Source organism: Ornithorhynchus anatinus, chromosome 5 (assembly GCF_004115215.2).
Source record: "Ornithorhynchus anatinus isolate Pmale09 chromosome 5, mOrnAna1.pri.v4, whole genome shotgun sequence".
In the NCBI taxonomy this organism is placed as follows: Eukaryota; Metazoa; Chordata; class Mammalia; order Monotremata; family Ornithorhynchidae; genus Ornithorhynchus; species Ornithorhynchus anatinus.
Window position 1 is genome coordinate 11,485,356 of NC_041732.1, and position 16,886 is coordinate 11,502,241.

At 42.6% G+C, this 16,886-nt stretch overlaps 1 protein-coding gene across 6 annotated transcripts in view; it reads right to left on the minus strand.

Moving 5' to 3' along the window:
* SCAPER (S-phase cyclin A associated protein in the ER) overlaps positions 1–16,886 on the minus strand; it is a 319,884-nt gene that overhangs the window by 56,279 nt on the left and 246,719 nt on the right. For all 6 annotated transcript variants that reach the window (XM_039912274.1, XM_039912273.1, XM_039912272.1 and 3 more), the window contains one exon: positions 3,390–3,545. In XM_039912274.1, coding sequence (XP_039768208.1) covers positions 3,390–3,545 — 156 coding nt within the window. The remainder of the gene's footprint in view (positions 1–3,389; positions 3,546–16,886) is intronic.

Genomic DNA, 16,886 nt, shown 5'->3' on the forward strand with positions numbered 1-16,886 from the left:
TTCCAAAACATACGGATAGCCTTCTGGCTTTTGTAATAATAGGAGAATTTATTAAGCACCTATTGTGTTTAGAACACTGCACTGAGCACCGGGAAAGAATACACAGGTGGTTGTATGTCTCAGATGCTGACAGTATAGTAATTTATGATGCATTCAGGTACCATAATGGAGAGAATGGGTCCACAAAGGAAAGTGGCAGTTGGCTGGTAAATTTGTTCCATGAGGCAAGCCAATTAAGGCCTCAAACATAAAAATTATTTTGGATTGAATGGTCTAGTTGAGCACATGGATCAAAGTAATTGGATAATTGTTAAATCTGCTCTTCACTTCGCATGCATAGACTTAGAATAATTCACTCAGAATCACCATTTGCATTTTGTGGAGCTGAAATAGTAGAAATCCCACTCTCTACCCCTCTGGTACTTTCAGCCTGAACTAGGTTTATGTGCTGCTGCTTGCACATGAGCCAAAGGAAGGGAGAGAGAACTTGACCTTTTCATTCCTCACCCACAAAATTGGAGGGTGGGTTTACAAAAGACCACATTCATTACTCCCTCATTTTTTTTTTTTTTTTTTAACTTACCCCGTACTAAACTTTTACCATAACAGCAGATTTTTTGTTGGTTCTACCTTCAAGGCAACACTAAAACCTGTCCTTTCCTCTCCCTCCAAACTGTGAAAATGCTGATCTGAGCACTTACCCTATCTCATCTTGACTACTGCATCAGCCTCCTCGCTGACATCTCTGCATCCTGACTCTCCCCACTCCAGTCCACATTTCTATTCTCCTGCCTGGATCGTTTTTCTAGTCCATGTTTCCCCACTCCTCAAGAACGTCAGTGGTTGCTTGTTCACCTCCACGTCAAACAGAAACTCTGTACCACTGGCTATAAAGCACTCCATCAGCTCGTCCATGCTGCGGTACCTTGCTGATTTCCTGCTACAACCCAGACTACACACTTTGCTCCTCCAATACCAATCTACTCACGGCATCTCTATCTCATTTAATCTCGCCGTTAACTTCTTCACTACATCCTTGCTCTGGCTTGGAACTCCCTCCCTGTTCCTATCTGACAGACCATTACTCTCCCCTCCTTCAAAGCCCTATTAAAAATCACATCTCCTCCAAGAGGTCTTCCCCTCTTAAGCCCTTTTTTCCCCTACTCCCTCTCCCTTGCTTATGCACTTAATAATAATAATGTTGGTATTTGTTAAGTGCTTACTATGTGCAGAGCACTGTTCTAAGCGCTGGGGGAGACACAGGGGAATCAGGTTGTCCCACATGGGGTTCACAGTCTTAATCCTCATTTTACAGATGAGGTAACTGAGGCCGAGAGAAGTTAAGTGACTTGCCCACAGTCACACAGCTGACAAGTGGCAGAGCTGGGATTCGAACTCATGACCTCTGACTCCAAAGCCCATGCTCTTTCCACTGAGCCACGCTGCTTCGAGGATCTTGGATCTTGGATCTTTACCCTTTAAGTATTTGATATTTACCCCACTCTCAGCCCCGAAGCACTTATGTCATATCAATAATTCATTTATTTATATTAACGTCTACCTCTCCCTCTAAACTATAAGCTTTTCTGTGGGCAGAGAACGACTTTACTGATTCCACTGACAGTACTCTCCCAACCATTTAGTACAGTGCTCTGCATGCAATTAGTGCTCAATAAACATCGCCGATTGGTTACTGGATGACCGAATCATTTCCTTATTTCCATGTGTAGCTTGAATATCAGTAATCAAATGGCATCTTAACTGAGGAACTTAGTCATACCAAAGGAATAAAAGGTAAAAGTAGTAGTTTCTGTTACTTAGGCAGATTTATATCTGAGCAATGTGAAAGGATCAGTATTAGTCTTGGTTAAAAGGACAATTTACTTGCTTATCAAAGACAAAGAATGGGGTAGCCAATCTGGGGCTCGTGGTTTACATGCAGTTTTCCTTCCGCTGCTGCACAGCTCACAAACAGGGAAATATGCCACTGCTTCATCTTTTTTGGGTTAGGGATACAGTATTTCCCGCACCCCCCCCCAGTTTTCTCTTGCTTTTCACTGCCACTCGATATCTCCCACCAGAGAACACCAACTCTCTGCCACTCCCTTGGTCCGCCAGGACCCATGGCTTTTACAACTTCCTCTTACTCCCAAGAACGCTTGAGCACTTCCCTCCTCCAGGAAATCCTGCTTTCGGCTGCCTCCCCACCTCCTGAAACCCTGGCATCCACATCTCTGCCTCCCATCCCCCAGAACTCCCACTCTTTGCTACTTGCCGATATTCTGGTTATGGCAGCTCTCAGTCTTTGTTTTTGATCTGCGGCTTCAATCACCCATTGTAGCATCTTATTGGAATAATTTTCTGTTCTTTTGCTATACTTGAAGAGTTGCCAACTTATTTTAACCTGTGAGCCCTTAGAGAACAGGGTCTAGGTCTTTTTATGTCCTGCCATGATGTTCAGTTGATAAAACATTGTGTGTATTCAGGCTCCTATTGCTTTGTAATATATTTAACTAAAATTTTTCTGGGTGCTCTTGAGAGTTCATCCTAACTGCAGGTAAACTATTATCTCTCGTCTATTCTCCACCATCCCCAAGTCCCTATGACTCAAAATTTATAATTATGACCACTGGAAAGACAGTGAAAATGATGGGGAAAATGTCCGAAAATCTGCCTGATTATTCGGTAATGAACTTCGTGCAGCTGGATGAGGGCTAAGGTGGAAAAGCCAAGCAAAATACTACTCTCTGGCCAGAAACAACGTTCAGCAAAAACAAGGTTTAGTCAGTCTGCAGTCTGAGGAACGAAACGGCCTCTGCTTTCTAATGGGATACTTACCTCTAAGTGATGATAGCACTGAACAAAATTGTGGGGTTGGAGAGCAGAGGTGGGGCTGAGTACAAAGTAATCAAATGGAAGGTTCGGCATGTAAACAAAGGTTCTGGCATTGTGCAAGATCCCGACAAGAAAAACAGGTAATGGCCAAGGCATGTGACCAGAATGAATGACAAAGGCTAGACAAGCCCCCGAACAAAAATAGCAAAGGACAATGATGAAACAAGACAAGATGGATGGACTCGATAAGGGCATTCCTGGGAAATGCCCCAATTTGAAAGGCCGGGAGTAGATAGAACTGAGACATATCTGGAGCAGTCACTCAACCTTCAGCAAGTTGATATTGACTGATAAGCAAATTTCGGTATGGTTAAAGCGGAGCTACTTTTTGCAAATATTTTCAAACCGCTTACGGTGAGGCAAATGAAGGGCAAACTATTTGCCAGTGAAATAAAACATGAATCATTGAAGGTAAGCTTTATTCCGCACCTTAAGGCAAAACCCAAGAAACAAGTTAAACCACTAATCCAATTTGACTTATAAAGTGGACTTACTTTCCATTGACAGCAAAACACAGCCTGCACATTCCATGTAAGACTGCTGTAGCATTCTGCAGAAATGTAGCTATTTTGGGATGTTCGTCAACCGGGCCTTGCACAGAAAGGAAGCAGCCACACAGCTTGTCTATCAATCCTATGTTCACCACATAGCTGCAAGTGTGGAAAAACATTGCATTACAAAACGCCACGCTGCCAGGGTCAATTTCCCTAGCAAATTCTGTATCATCGATGTTACACCATACAAAAAAAAAAAGCAAGTTTCAAATTTACATATATAAATACAACAAAGCTTAAATAAAGAACACCAAGTTACAATATATTTAAATCTGGCCAAACATTTCTGTTAAGTGATGGATTTTCCTTCTGATGCTATTTTTCAACTTAGATGAAGTTGTTTATTCTACTGTACACTTTTCTGGGCAGAAGACTATTACCATAGAAAAATGATTTATAATCATCTCTGGTTTGCTGTGATATTTTTTTGTATAAGAAGTCTAACTCACTAGAATGTAGCAATTCAGGAAATGAGAATCCTACCCAGATACCTAATTGCAAGATAAATTCCTAATACTTTCTGTAGCCTATTATCTTTTTATTTCATTACTATTAACAGGACATCAAATAGCAAGAACATAATAGCCTTTTAGATTATAAAGAGCACTAGTCACTATCTCTGAAGTGGATATTTAAGATGTCTGTAAGACTTCCATCGTCTTCATTTTTTTCTTCATCTCTTTCCACTGGATAGATGGATCGATCTCTGGGCTTGTCTTTACAAATCTCCCTTAACAGTAATTGCGGCTTTATTAGATAACAAAGCAGCGATCATTGAAAATAAGATTTTAAGTTCATTAAAGATTCTCCACAGAGAGAATTCTCTGCTCCAAGTAGTTTTGGCACTGACAGACTGCTGTTGTTTCCTCATTCAAAGCTGTAAGCAATGAAAATAACAGTAAAGGTGAATTATATAAGAAATTAAGAATAAAAATCAGAGATGAAAAATTTTGTATTTGTATTCAAAGCTGTAAGCAATGAAAATAAGAGTAAAGGTGAATTATATAAGAAATTAAGAACAAAAATCAGAGATTAAAAATTTTGTATTTGTATTTTTAATTTACAAAGAGAATATACAATCACAAGATGTTCAAATTGCTGAGAAGCAGCGTGGCGCAGTGGAAAAAGCACGGGCTTTGGAGTCAGGGATCATGAGTTCGAATCCCAGCTCTGCCACTTGTCAGCTGTGTGACTGTGGGCAAGTCACTTAACTTCTCTGTGCCTCAGTTCCCTCATCTGTAAAATGGGGATTAAGACTGTGAGCCCCACGTGGGACAACCTGATTCCCCTGTGTCTACCCCAGCGCTTAGAACAGTGCTCTGCACATAGTAAGCGCTTAACAAATACCAACATTTACATTTACAATCAGTCCCTTGCTGGGTAAAATTAGTAAAAAGCCTCGGAAGCATACCTACTGATGTGGGAAACTCATCAATTAACATTCTTTTATTAATAAACCTTTTTTGGTTCCTAACCATATTGTTTTTGCAGTATTAGATCAGCCCATTCTCATAACTTCTGTATAAATCTAAAGCTGAAACTGTGACGTATACTGAGTTCAAACTAAGTAACTCAATGTTTGGATACAAAGTTTTCTTAAATCTATTGTCAAAGCACCTTGGAGAAGCAGAGAAGCCCATGGAAGTGATGAATTGTTACAAGTTTGTCTTTTCCTTCAAAAATGGTAAAGTAATGGCTGTTTTTGAATATACAAATCTAATGCCAATTTGGCTTTGGTGAGGGTCACTGAGCAGAGTCTCAGTTTATGTTTCTGGAAAAAATTTGGATTAAATGAATTAAATAGATGGAATATTAATGTGGAAATAATTATTTCAGAAAAATGAATTCCTATGTTTCCAAAGAAGAGGGAGAGCTAAGATAAGCACTGTTTTCAGACAGCAAATGTATAAAAATCATTTTCTGTAGGGATAAAGAGAAATAATTACCACAGACCTCTTCTCCTGGAGATTATAATAAAGAACAGTTTTAGACAAGTATTTGTCCAAACATTACTTTAAGCAAGACAACTGACAATGCTTAAAGATAAAATACTTTTTTAAATACATAGTGCACCTTAGCAAAAAAACCAAAACAAAGTACAAAGACTTTACATAAGCCTTTTTAAGGGGGACTCTGAACCAGTTTTATAGGTCAGTATTAAAGTGTCAAAGCCACAGAACTTGAAAAAATTTGCTCTATTCCCTCCCTTTCCAGCTAGACTTGCACTATACAGATAGTACAATCAGTATTTTTACTAGTGATCCCCCCAGAATTGTTAAAGGTCCAATGCATGTGACTGCTAAGTTAGTTTTATGGGTAAAACAGAGTCCTTGTTCGATTCAATGAGATTTTCACTTCCGGAAACTCTATTAATGATAATTATGGTACTTGTAAAGTACTTACTGTGTATCAAGCTGTATTAAGCACTGGGATAGATACTAGACAATTAGGTCTGACCCAGTCCCTGTCCCATATGGGACTCCAAGGTGGAGAGTTGGATTCAAATTCCCATTTTACAGATGTGGAAACTGAGCACAGAGAAGTTAAGTGACTTGCCCAAAGTCACCCAGCAGAGAAGTGGCAAAATCAGGATTAGAACCCAGGTCTTCTGACTACCAGGCCTGTGTCCTTTCCTTTAGGCCGCACTGTTTCTCCATTCTAGTTTTCCATTCTTATTCTCATTTTAGTCTGGGCTTAGCAATTTAATGACTATTTCCTAAAATACACTGGGAGAAAATCCCGGGACAGACAAATACATTAACACTCTAACGTCCACAAGTCCCTTTTATAAAGACAACGGGACATCGCTAAAGAGTAAAATTCTTGATGAGTTTTTTAAACTCAATCATATTTATTGAGAGCTTACTATGTGCAAAGCACTGTGGTAAGCGCTTGAGAGAGTACAATATAACAACAGACACATTCCCTGTCCACAACAAGCCACAGTCTAGAGATGAGTTCACAAGTTTCAAATGACCCAAGAACAAATGTACAAAGGAAAGGAAGCGCATCTAATCTAAATTACACTCTGAAAGCATTAAGAGAAACTGACTCCAAGAAGTTTTAGAAGAGGAAAACTTAGTAAAATGAATGAGCTTTTCATTAATGAGATGTAGAGGGCTGAATTAAAAAAACAATCAAAGGATGAGAAAAAATTCAAGAACTTGATTTAACACTAGAGATTTTTATATACCATGTGAAAGCCTTTTATTAAGCACTAGGTTAAGTAGAGTAATTATTTAGGACAATGAGGCAGCCACTATGTATTCAGCAATACTTCACAGAGCTTTGAATATGGGGAATTTGTTTTTTATGGAGAGAAGAAATTGGCTAGGAAACCATATTTACCAACTTTTTTGAAATGGGAGTTCTACACTCTATTTGGACTGAAACCAAAGATGCATAAGACAACTTGGCTATAACACTCTCGAATACATTTATTTTTTAAATATGAAATCGTTCTGAACTCTCAGTCACAAATGGTGAAAAATGAGCCTTCTCCCTGAAATTATCAAGCCCTGATACATCGGCAAAGGAAACATCAAAGAGAAAGGAGTGCATGTGTGAGACACAGCAAACCATAAGAAGTTCAACAAGGCCTTTAGCCCAGCAAGAAGGCCAAGAAAACAGGAACTCAGAGGAAGTCTGACCTGTCTCATAAATTAAGACTTGATGCCATGTGGCATTTGTGTCAAAGAACTCAACTCAAGATCTAAACTTTGCCTGTTAACACCTCCTAGATTAATGGGTGAGGACACGTACTTTAAGAATTGGGAGCTGGGAAAGAAGTTGTCAGTGATATGTCTTAAACCCTGCAAACACTAATTCTCACCAAAAACTGAATTTCTCATCTCCCCTTCCCAATCCTCTCCCCTCTACTTAACTTTCCCATCCCTCTGACATCATCATTCTCCTGCAGGCTTAGCATTCTCCTGGATTCCTTTCTCTTTTTCAACTCTCACATTCAAGTTGTTGCTAAATCCTGTCAGGTTTTCCTAAACAACAGGTCCCAGATCTTCCTCTTCTTCTCCATCCAAATGGCCACCATCCTGGTCTGGGTGCTTGTCATATCCCAGCTTGACTACTGTATTATCCTCCTCACTCGTCTCATAGCCTTTAGCCTGTCCCCTCTCTACTTCACACTTCACTCTGCTGCTCAGATCAGATTTCTACAGTATTGTTCTGCACTTGACTCTCCTCTGCTCCTCAAAACTGCCAATGGTCATATATTTGTTTCAACATCAAACAGAAACTCCCAACCACTGGCTTTAAAATAACCCATCAGCTCTCCCGCCCTTCCCTATTCAACTCTCACCCTTACCTATTCATGTTGTTTTCCTAGTGAAGAGCTTGCACTTTCTGTTCCTCTCTTGTTCATATTCTCATTTGGTTCTCAGCTCTCCCATCTTTCATTCATTCAATAGTATTTATTGAGCACTTACTATGTGCAGAGCACTGTACTAAGCGCTTGGAATGAACAAGTCGGCAACAGATAGAGACAGTCCCTGCCGTCTGACGGGCTTACAGTCTAATCTTGAGAAGCAGTGTGGTCTTGTGGATAAAGCATGGGCCAGGGAATCAGAAGGATCTGGGTTTTAAACCTGGCTCTGCCACTTGTCTCTTGTGTGACCCTGTGCAAGTCACAATTTTTCTGTGCCTTAGATTCCTCATCTGTAAAATGGGAATTAAGACTGTGAACCCCACATGGGGCAGGGACTGTGTTCAACCTGATTAGCTTGGATCTTGGATCAGTGCTTAGTACAGTGCCTGGCACATAGTAAGTATTTAATAAATGCTATTAAAAAAAAAATCCTCATCTCCTCATCCTGGTTCATGCCCTTCTCCCTGCCCGGAACTCCCTTTTCCAAATCCACCAGACCACAGCTCTTCCCATATTCAAAGGCCTCCTGAAATCCCACTTCTTCCAGGAAGTTTTCCCTGATTCATTTTCTTCTCCCAAGATCACATCGCCCATACTTTCTTGACACAGCACTTCTGCACGATCTTAACACTTTTGCACTCACAACCTCTTGTAGTTTCAATATTTACATATCCAATATTTGATCTATGAATCAAGCCATCACTGTCATTTATTGAGTGCTTACTGTGTGCAGAGCACTAGACTAAGCGCTGGACAATTACACTATAATAAAACTGACACGATTCCTGCTCACAAGGAGCTTATAGTCTACAGGGGGAGATGGACTTTAAAATAAATTACAGATAAGGGAAATAGTAGACTATAAGGTTATTTACATAAGTGCTGTGGGGCTTGGATGAGTTTCAAAGTGCTTAAGGGCCACACAGCTAAATACATGGGCCACAGTGAGGAGAAGGCAGAAAGGGGAAGTGAGTGGTTCCTCTTCTTTGTAAATTATGTTAATGTTTGTTTTCTCTGTTAGTGGGTAAATTCAGTGAAGGAAGGGATTGTGTCTTCACCCTGAAACAGTGCTGCTGTTGGTCCAGTGGTAAAAGGACTAATCTAGGAGTTGGGGTACTTGGGTTCTAATCCCTGTTCTGTCAACTGGGTCTGTACTATCAGTAAAGAAGCTCTCTGCTCTCAGGACCAAGTAGGAAATTCTGCTAGGTAGGCATGCTCAACAGGAATCCCACGAAAGAGATGGCTAACAGAGGTGAAGACCACATTGGATAGCAGGCAACTGTCTGCTAGGTTATGGCAACTCAGCCCAGCATTGGCACCAGGCTGCGGTTATACAGAAAATAAAAATAAATGGTGGTATTTGTTAAGCGCTTACTATGTGCAAAGCACTGTTCTAAGAGCTGGGAGATACAAGGTGATCTGGTAGTCCCACACGGGGCTCACAGTTTTACTCCCCATTTTACAGATGAGGTAACTGAGGCACAGAGAAATTAAGTGATTTGCCCAAAGTCACACAGCTGGCAAGTGGCAGAGCCAGGATTAGAACCCATGACCTCTGACTCCCAAGCCTGGCTCTTTCCACTGAACCACGCTGCTTCCGCCTGGCCTAGTGAAAAAAGCACAGGACTAAGGAGTTAGGAGATCTGAGTTCTAACTCTGAACCCACGCTGGTTTGTTGTATGGCTTAGTGGATAGGGCATGGGCTAGGGAGTCAGAAGGTTGTGGGTTCTAATCCCAGCTCTGCCACTTGTCTGCTGGGTGACCTTGGATAAGTCATTTCACTTCTCTGAGCCTCAGTTACCTCATGTAAAATGGGGATCGAGACTGGGAGACCCATGAGAGACAGGGTCTGTGTCCAACCCGATTTGCTTGTATCCACCCCAGCGCTTAGTACGGTGCCTGGTACACAGTAAGTGCTTATCAAATACAATTATTATTATTAATAAACACTGGGCAAATCACTTAACTTCTCTATGCCTCCACTTTTTCACCTGTAAAATGGGGATCATGTTAATCAGTGGTGTTGACTGAGTCCTTAATGTGTGCGGAGCTGTGTAAAAAGTGCTTGGCCAATAAAACAGAGCTGGGAGTTCCCTACTCACAAGGAGTTTACAGTCTAGAGGGGGAGAGAGACATTAATATAAATAAATAAATTACCGACTATGTACTTAAGTGTTAGGGGGTGAATATCAAGTACTTAGAAGGTACAGAGCCAAGTAAGGCAGAAGAGAAAGGGACTAGGGTAAAAGAGGGCTTAATCGGGGAAGATCTCTTGGAGGAGATATGATCTTAATAATGCTTTGAAGGTGGAGAGAGTGGTGGTCTGGGGAATATGGAGAGGGAGGGAGAAGTTCTTGCTCCCCATTTTTAGACTGTGAGCCCCACATGGGACATGGACTGTAACCAATCTGATCAGCTTGTTTCTATGGTGTGCTTGTTTAATAATGTCATTAATATCATAAACAGGTCCTCTCAACACAAACCATCTTCATTGTACATTTCACAGTGCCTGCTTATTTCCTTACTGTACTGGGTGCCCCAGAGGGACATAATTGACAAGACTCGGAGACTAGGAGTGGCACAGTCCAAGCTAACGTACCCTGCGTATGGTAGGTGCTCACTAAATGCAACTGACTACAGTGTACGATCACTTTTTTTAAACTGATCCTCTGCTCGTTTCCTGAAGGAATGGAATTCTCTGACCACAATTACTCTTATTTATAATAATCATATTTACTGAGTGCTTACTGTGTCCAAAGCACTGTACTAAGCTCTTGGGAGAGTACAACATCACATTCCCTGCCCACAACAAGTTCACAGTCTGGGGGGGGGGCAGACATTAATGTAAATAAATAGATAAATGATTAAATAAATAAATTACAGCTATATACAGATAGAGACAGTTATGACCGAGAACTAGTTCAGAACCTGTCAATGTCCTTCTTCAGTGGCTAGCCAAAGCCTTCTTTGACAGCTCCTGCCGACTGGAAAAGTTTTACTCTCTCTCTGATTCAACCTTCTTTTTAAAAAAATCTCATTTGAAATATGTCTTTTCAGACTCAGCGAGGCCGCCACCCCCCACCCTTTACTTCTTTCTGTGATTTCCATTCCCCTAATATCACAATGAACTGACACCAGTGTTCTGGGTAATGGTATTATAGCCAGCAGGCAGGGAGCGACCTGCTCCTTACTAACGGCAGTTCACATGGTGCCAGGTCGTCTCCTTTTCGGTGTCATCCCTTCCCAGAAGGAATTTTTTTAGCTGCTGGGAAGGAACTGGAAAAAGGGCCGACTGTTTCCATCTCCCAGAAGTTGTTTGCTGCCTTCTAGGCTCTAAGACGACTTCCTTGCTCCAAGCTTTCTGGCATCTCCTCAAAGATAAATGAAGAAATTCCCAACAGGAAAATGTCCTAAACTTCTTTCATGGCTGATTAAAAACTTCGGCTAACTAGTTTTACTTAACAGAAATCACACAATGCTGGAGCCACGGCTATTCCCCGTGTCTCCGAATTCCTGGTTCAGGGATCTGAATGACTTCATGCTTTCTGTGCTATGTCTGAAAAAATGCTGCCCAGTATATGCATGTGTTTGTGTGGGGAGGGGCGGAAGTGGTGGGTCAAATACATACATCCGGTTCTCCTATAATGTGGGAGTTGTGCTCTTGCAGAACTCTGGATTGAGGGAAAACTTGCTTTGTAGCACTCACTGTATGCCTAACTGTTTCTTCTGACGCTGTGCCACACTGGGTTCAGAAGGATAGCGTTGTCAGAAGAACATTTCCCAACCGCCTTCACATTCTATCCTAAATGCGTAGTACAAACAGGTGTTTGGGCAGGACTGAGTGTATTAGATATCATCATCCTCATCAATGCCAGCCCCCATCGGTTCACTCCCATCCAACCCTTCCCTACCCCTCGTACCAATTCCCGGACTAAGGCCCTCACTTTTCCTCTGCTCTTCCTGCCCTCCCCATCGCCCCGACTCCCTCCCTCTACTCTACCCCCGTCCCCGCCCCACAGCACTTGTGAATATGTACATATTTATTATTCTATTTATTTTATTAATGATGTGCAAATATGTATAATCTATTTATATTGATGCTATTGATGTCTATTTGCCTTGTTTTGTTTTGTTGTCTGCCTTGTAGACTGTGAGCCTGTTGTTGGGTAGGGATTGTCTCTGTTGCTGAATTGTATTTTCCAAGCACTTAGTACAGTGCTCTGCACACAGTAAGTGCTCAATAAATACAACTGAATGAATAAATGACTGAATCTCCTTCCCCCAACACTCCCCCCATAGCTTCAGCCAAGTGCGGCCTGTGAAACCTCCTCTCCATTAGGGGAAAGCTTCTCTTCATCCCTGACCTGTTCCTGACTCAGACCCTGTTGCTCCTTGTCATCACTGAAACCTCTCGCCAGATGAGCCGGCCTCCCCTGCGGCTCTCTCTATAGGGGGACCTCATCTTCACTTACTCTCCCAGATTCACTGGGAAAGGGGGAGGTGTTGGCTTCCTTCTTGCTCCCCAATGCTGCTTTCGCACCATTCCATCTCGCCCTTCCGGTTCTTTCCCTTCCTTCGAAGCCCACATCATCTGCCTCTACCAACCACTCCAGATCCTAGTAACAGTCAGGTACTGCTCCCCCAACCCCACCTCCAACTTTTCGGATGTTTCTGATCCCTTTCACGGATTCCTTCTCTCTTTTTTGGGGACTTCAATATCCACACAGACATTCCTGATGACTTAGACTGCCTGCTTTCAATCACTTCTCACCTCCACTGACCTCCTTCTCACCCCAACTCCCCGACTCACCAACTTGGACACCCACTCGCTCTCATCATCTGCGATCTTTTGACCCCATCCAATTTTCTCAAGTCATCATGCCCCATTTAGTTTCCACGCCCAAACTACCTTCCCTCGATGACCACAGTGACACCCTCGACATCACCCTGACCAAACTGATGCTCTCAAAACTACCCTCTTTACTGAACTCAAATCACTCGCTTCCAATCCCTTCATCGAATTCGTACCTGTAACCACAGCCCTGAATCACCTCCACAGTCTGCTTCCTTCACAACTGTACACAAGCTATAGTGTGCTGCTGGTGGAAATCTAGATATCAAGCAGACCTCGCTCACTTCAATTTTATCCTTATGTGCATTAACTCTGTCCGGAAAAATTATTTTTTCATTCCATTTGACACCCATGTGGATTGCCCTTGCCAACCATTCCAGACGTTTAACTCCCTTCTTAAAACCACATCCTCCCGCCTCCCATAACCCTTGCCCTAATGACCCGGCCATCTACTTTACTGATAAAATTGAAACTATCAGGTATGATCTTCCTAAAATCACCCTTGCTCCTATCTGGCCCATTTCATCTCCTGCCTCTTTTTCAATTCTCCCAGCTTTCCCAGCAGCTTCTCAGCAAGAGACCACCTGCCTTCCCTCAAAATCCACCCTCCTCCACCTGTGCCGCCGACCCCCTCATCCCTTCACGCCTTATTAAAGCACTTGCCCCCTCCTTTTATCCCTCCCTGACTGCCATCTTCAATTGTTTGCTCTCCAGGGGCTTCTTCCCCACTGCTTTCAAACATGTCCATGTCTCCCCTAATCTAAAAAATGAAACCCTCCCTTGATCCCCACAGCTCCCTCCAGTTATGCGCCCCATCTCCCTCCTACCATTCATCTCCTAACTCCTTAAGTGAGCTGTCTGCACCTACTGTCTCCAGTTCCTCTCCTTCAATTTCTTCCTTGACGCTCTTCATTCTGGCTGCCAACCCCTTCACTCCACAGGAAACCACCCTCTCAAACATCACCCATAATCACCTTCTTGCCAAATCCAATGGCCTCAACTCCATCCTAATCCTCCTCTACCTCTCAGCTGCCTTCAACACTGTCGACCATCTCCTTCTCCTGGAAACATCCAGCATTGGCTTCACTGAAACTGCCCTCTCCTGGTTCTCCTCCTATGTCTCTGGCCACTCATTCTCAGTCTCTTTCATGGGCTCCTCCTCTGCCTCCCATCCCTTAATGTGCGAGATCATCAATGCTCAGATCTGGGTCCCCCTTCTATTCTCCAGCTACACGCACTCCCTTGGATTGCTCATTCTCTCCCATAGATTCACCTACCTTCTCTATGCAGAAGTTTCCCAAATCTATATCTCCAGCCTGATCTCTCTCCTCTGCGGTCTCACATTTCCTCCTGCTTTCAGGGCATCTCTACTTGGATGTCCCAACTGCACCTCAACCTGAACATGTCCAAAATAGAACTCCTCATCTTCCCGCCCAAACCCTATCCTCCTCATGACTTTCTTGTCATTATAGACAGCACAACCATTCTCCCTCTATCATGAGACTGTAATTTTGGCATTATCCTCGACTCATCTCTCTTATTTAACATACATATTCAATCTGTCACCAAATCCTGTTGGTTCGACCTTCACCACATTGCTGATATCTGCCGTTTCTTCTCCAAACTGTTACCCCATTAATCCAAGCACTTATCTTATCCTGCCTTGATTACTGTATCAGCCTCCTTGCTAAGTTCCATGCCTCCTGTCTCTCCCCACTCTAGTCCATACTTCACTCTGCTGCCTGGATCATTTTTCTACAGAAACATTCAGGGCATGTTTCCCCACTCCTCAAGAACCTCCAGTGGTTGCCCATCCACCTCAGCATCAAGCAGCGTGGCTTAGTGGAAAGAGAACGGGCTTGGCAGACAGACGATGTGGGTTTTAATCCCAGCTCTGCCACTTGTTTGCTCCGTGACCTTGGGCAAGCCACTTCTCTGTGCCTCAGTGACCACATCTGTAAAATGGCGATTAAGACTGTGAACCCCACATGGGGGAATCTGATTACCTTGTATCTATCCCAGTGCTTAGAAGAGTGGTTGGAACATAGTAAGCACTTAAATACCATAATAATTACTATTATCAAACTGAAACTCCTTACCATCGGCTTAAAACACTCACTCGTCTTGCCCCCTCCTACCTTACCTCGCTGCTTTCCTACTACAGCCCAGCCTGCACACTTCGCTCTTCTAATGCCAACCTTTCACTGTACCTTCATTTCATCTATCTTGCTGCCAATTTCTCGCCTACATCCTACCTCTGGCCTGGAAAGCCCTCCCTCTTCATATCCAACAAACGATCACTCTCGCCACCGTCAAAACCTTATTGAAAGCACATCTCCTCCAAGAGGCATTCCCTAACTAAGCCCTCATTTCCCCTTCTCCCACTCTGTGGCATTGCTCTTGCATTTGGATTTGCACTCTTTACTTACCCCTCCCTCAGTCCTGCAGCATGTACGTCCATATCTGTAACTTATTTATTTATAATAATAATGATGGTATTTGCTTACTATGTGCAAAGCATTTATATTGATGTCTCCCTCCCTTTAGCTCACTGTGGGGCTGGGAGCGTCTCTATTTACTCCATTAGATGGTATTCTCCCAAGCGCTTAGTACAGTGCTCTACACATAGTAAGCGTTCAATTAATATGATCAACTGATTCATATCCAACAGATCATCACTCTCCCCACCTAGGCCTTATTAAAATTACAACTCCTCCTAGAGGTCTTCCATGATTAAGCACATATTTCCCCTACTCCATCTCCCTTCTGCATCACCCTTGAACTTGGATTGGTACCCTTTATTCACCCCACCCTCAGCCCTACAGAACTTATGTTCGTAATGGTAATGTATTCTAATGTCTGTCTTCCCTTCTAGGCTGTAAGTTCCTTGAGGACAGGGAACATGCATACCGACTCTTGTATATTTAGTCCAGTGCTCTGCCCACCCTGATTAGCTTTTCTCTATTCCAGTGCTTAGTATAGTGCCGGGAACATAATAAGCACTTAACAAATACCATTTAAAAAAAAGCTCATTTGGGGGAAGATCATTTTAAAATTTTTGAAAGTTTTAGCCTGAATATCCCTTGGATTTCATGATCCACAATTCTTCTGACCGTAGGCCTAACAAAGTACACTCCATGTCTAGACCTTTCATCCTTTTGTTACCACCAGATCCTCTGGAGTGTCTCAGGCTTTGCTTCTCATGTATCTGTTTAGCTCTGGGGCTGCCCTGTGCTTAGCTCAATGAGTGTCAGGTGTCAGCGCAAGGGAGGGTACTCCATCCTGAAATTTCAAACTTCTAGAAAACCTGTTTTGGTTGTGGGACGAAGTCAAGGAAACAATAGGGTTTTGAGCAGTGACCAGTATCCATGACAACCCTAGTTTATTATCCCCTCAAATCAACTTGGGCTTCAGATTTATATTGATGAACATGTGATTCTACCTAGACCACCGGTTCTAAAATACAAAGATCCTAAATGAAATGGAGTCACAGTGTTTCAAATGAATGAGCAAGGTTGATCAATAATAATCATAATCATAATAATAATGGTATTTGTTAAGTGCTTATTATGTGCCAAACCCTGCTCTAGGTGCTGAGGCATACACAAGGTCATCAGGTTGTTCCACGTGGGGTTCACAGTTTTAATCCTCATTTTACAGATGAGGTAACTGAGGCACAGAGAAATTAAGTGATTTGCCCAAAGTCACACAGCTGATAAGCAGTGGAGCCACTTGGGTGCCTTCCAAGCCCATGCTATTTCCACTAAGCCACACTGCTTCTCTTGTTTATTGTTATTTTACTCACAGACCTAACAATACAATGAGCTTTCTGCTCTCTTCTCTTTCCGTTCTGCTCTATTCTTCCATCACATCCCAGCTCACACCCTTCGCTCCTTCAAAGTAACCTCCTAACTGTACTTCACTCCTAGCTGTCTGGTTTCTGACTCACTGTGCACACTCTTCCTTCTGTATGGAATTCTTTCCTCAAGTTTTTTAAACCAACATCCCTTCCCATCTTCAAAGTCCTTCAAACTACCTCTTCCAGGACCCAGTCCTCTGACTAATCCCCACCTCTCCAGTTAGTTTATCCCACCAGTTCATCCTTAACAGCTTTGTGTATATTGGTTTATTTATTCCACTTATTTATTCATTTTTTGCTTACTTTCATTGCTGCCAATTTTATCTGTTTTCCCTTTTGTTTCCA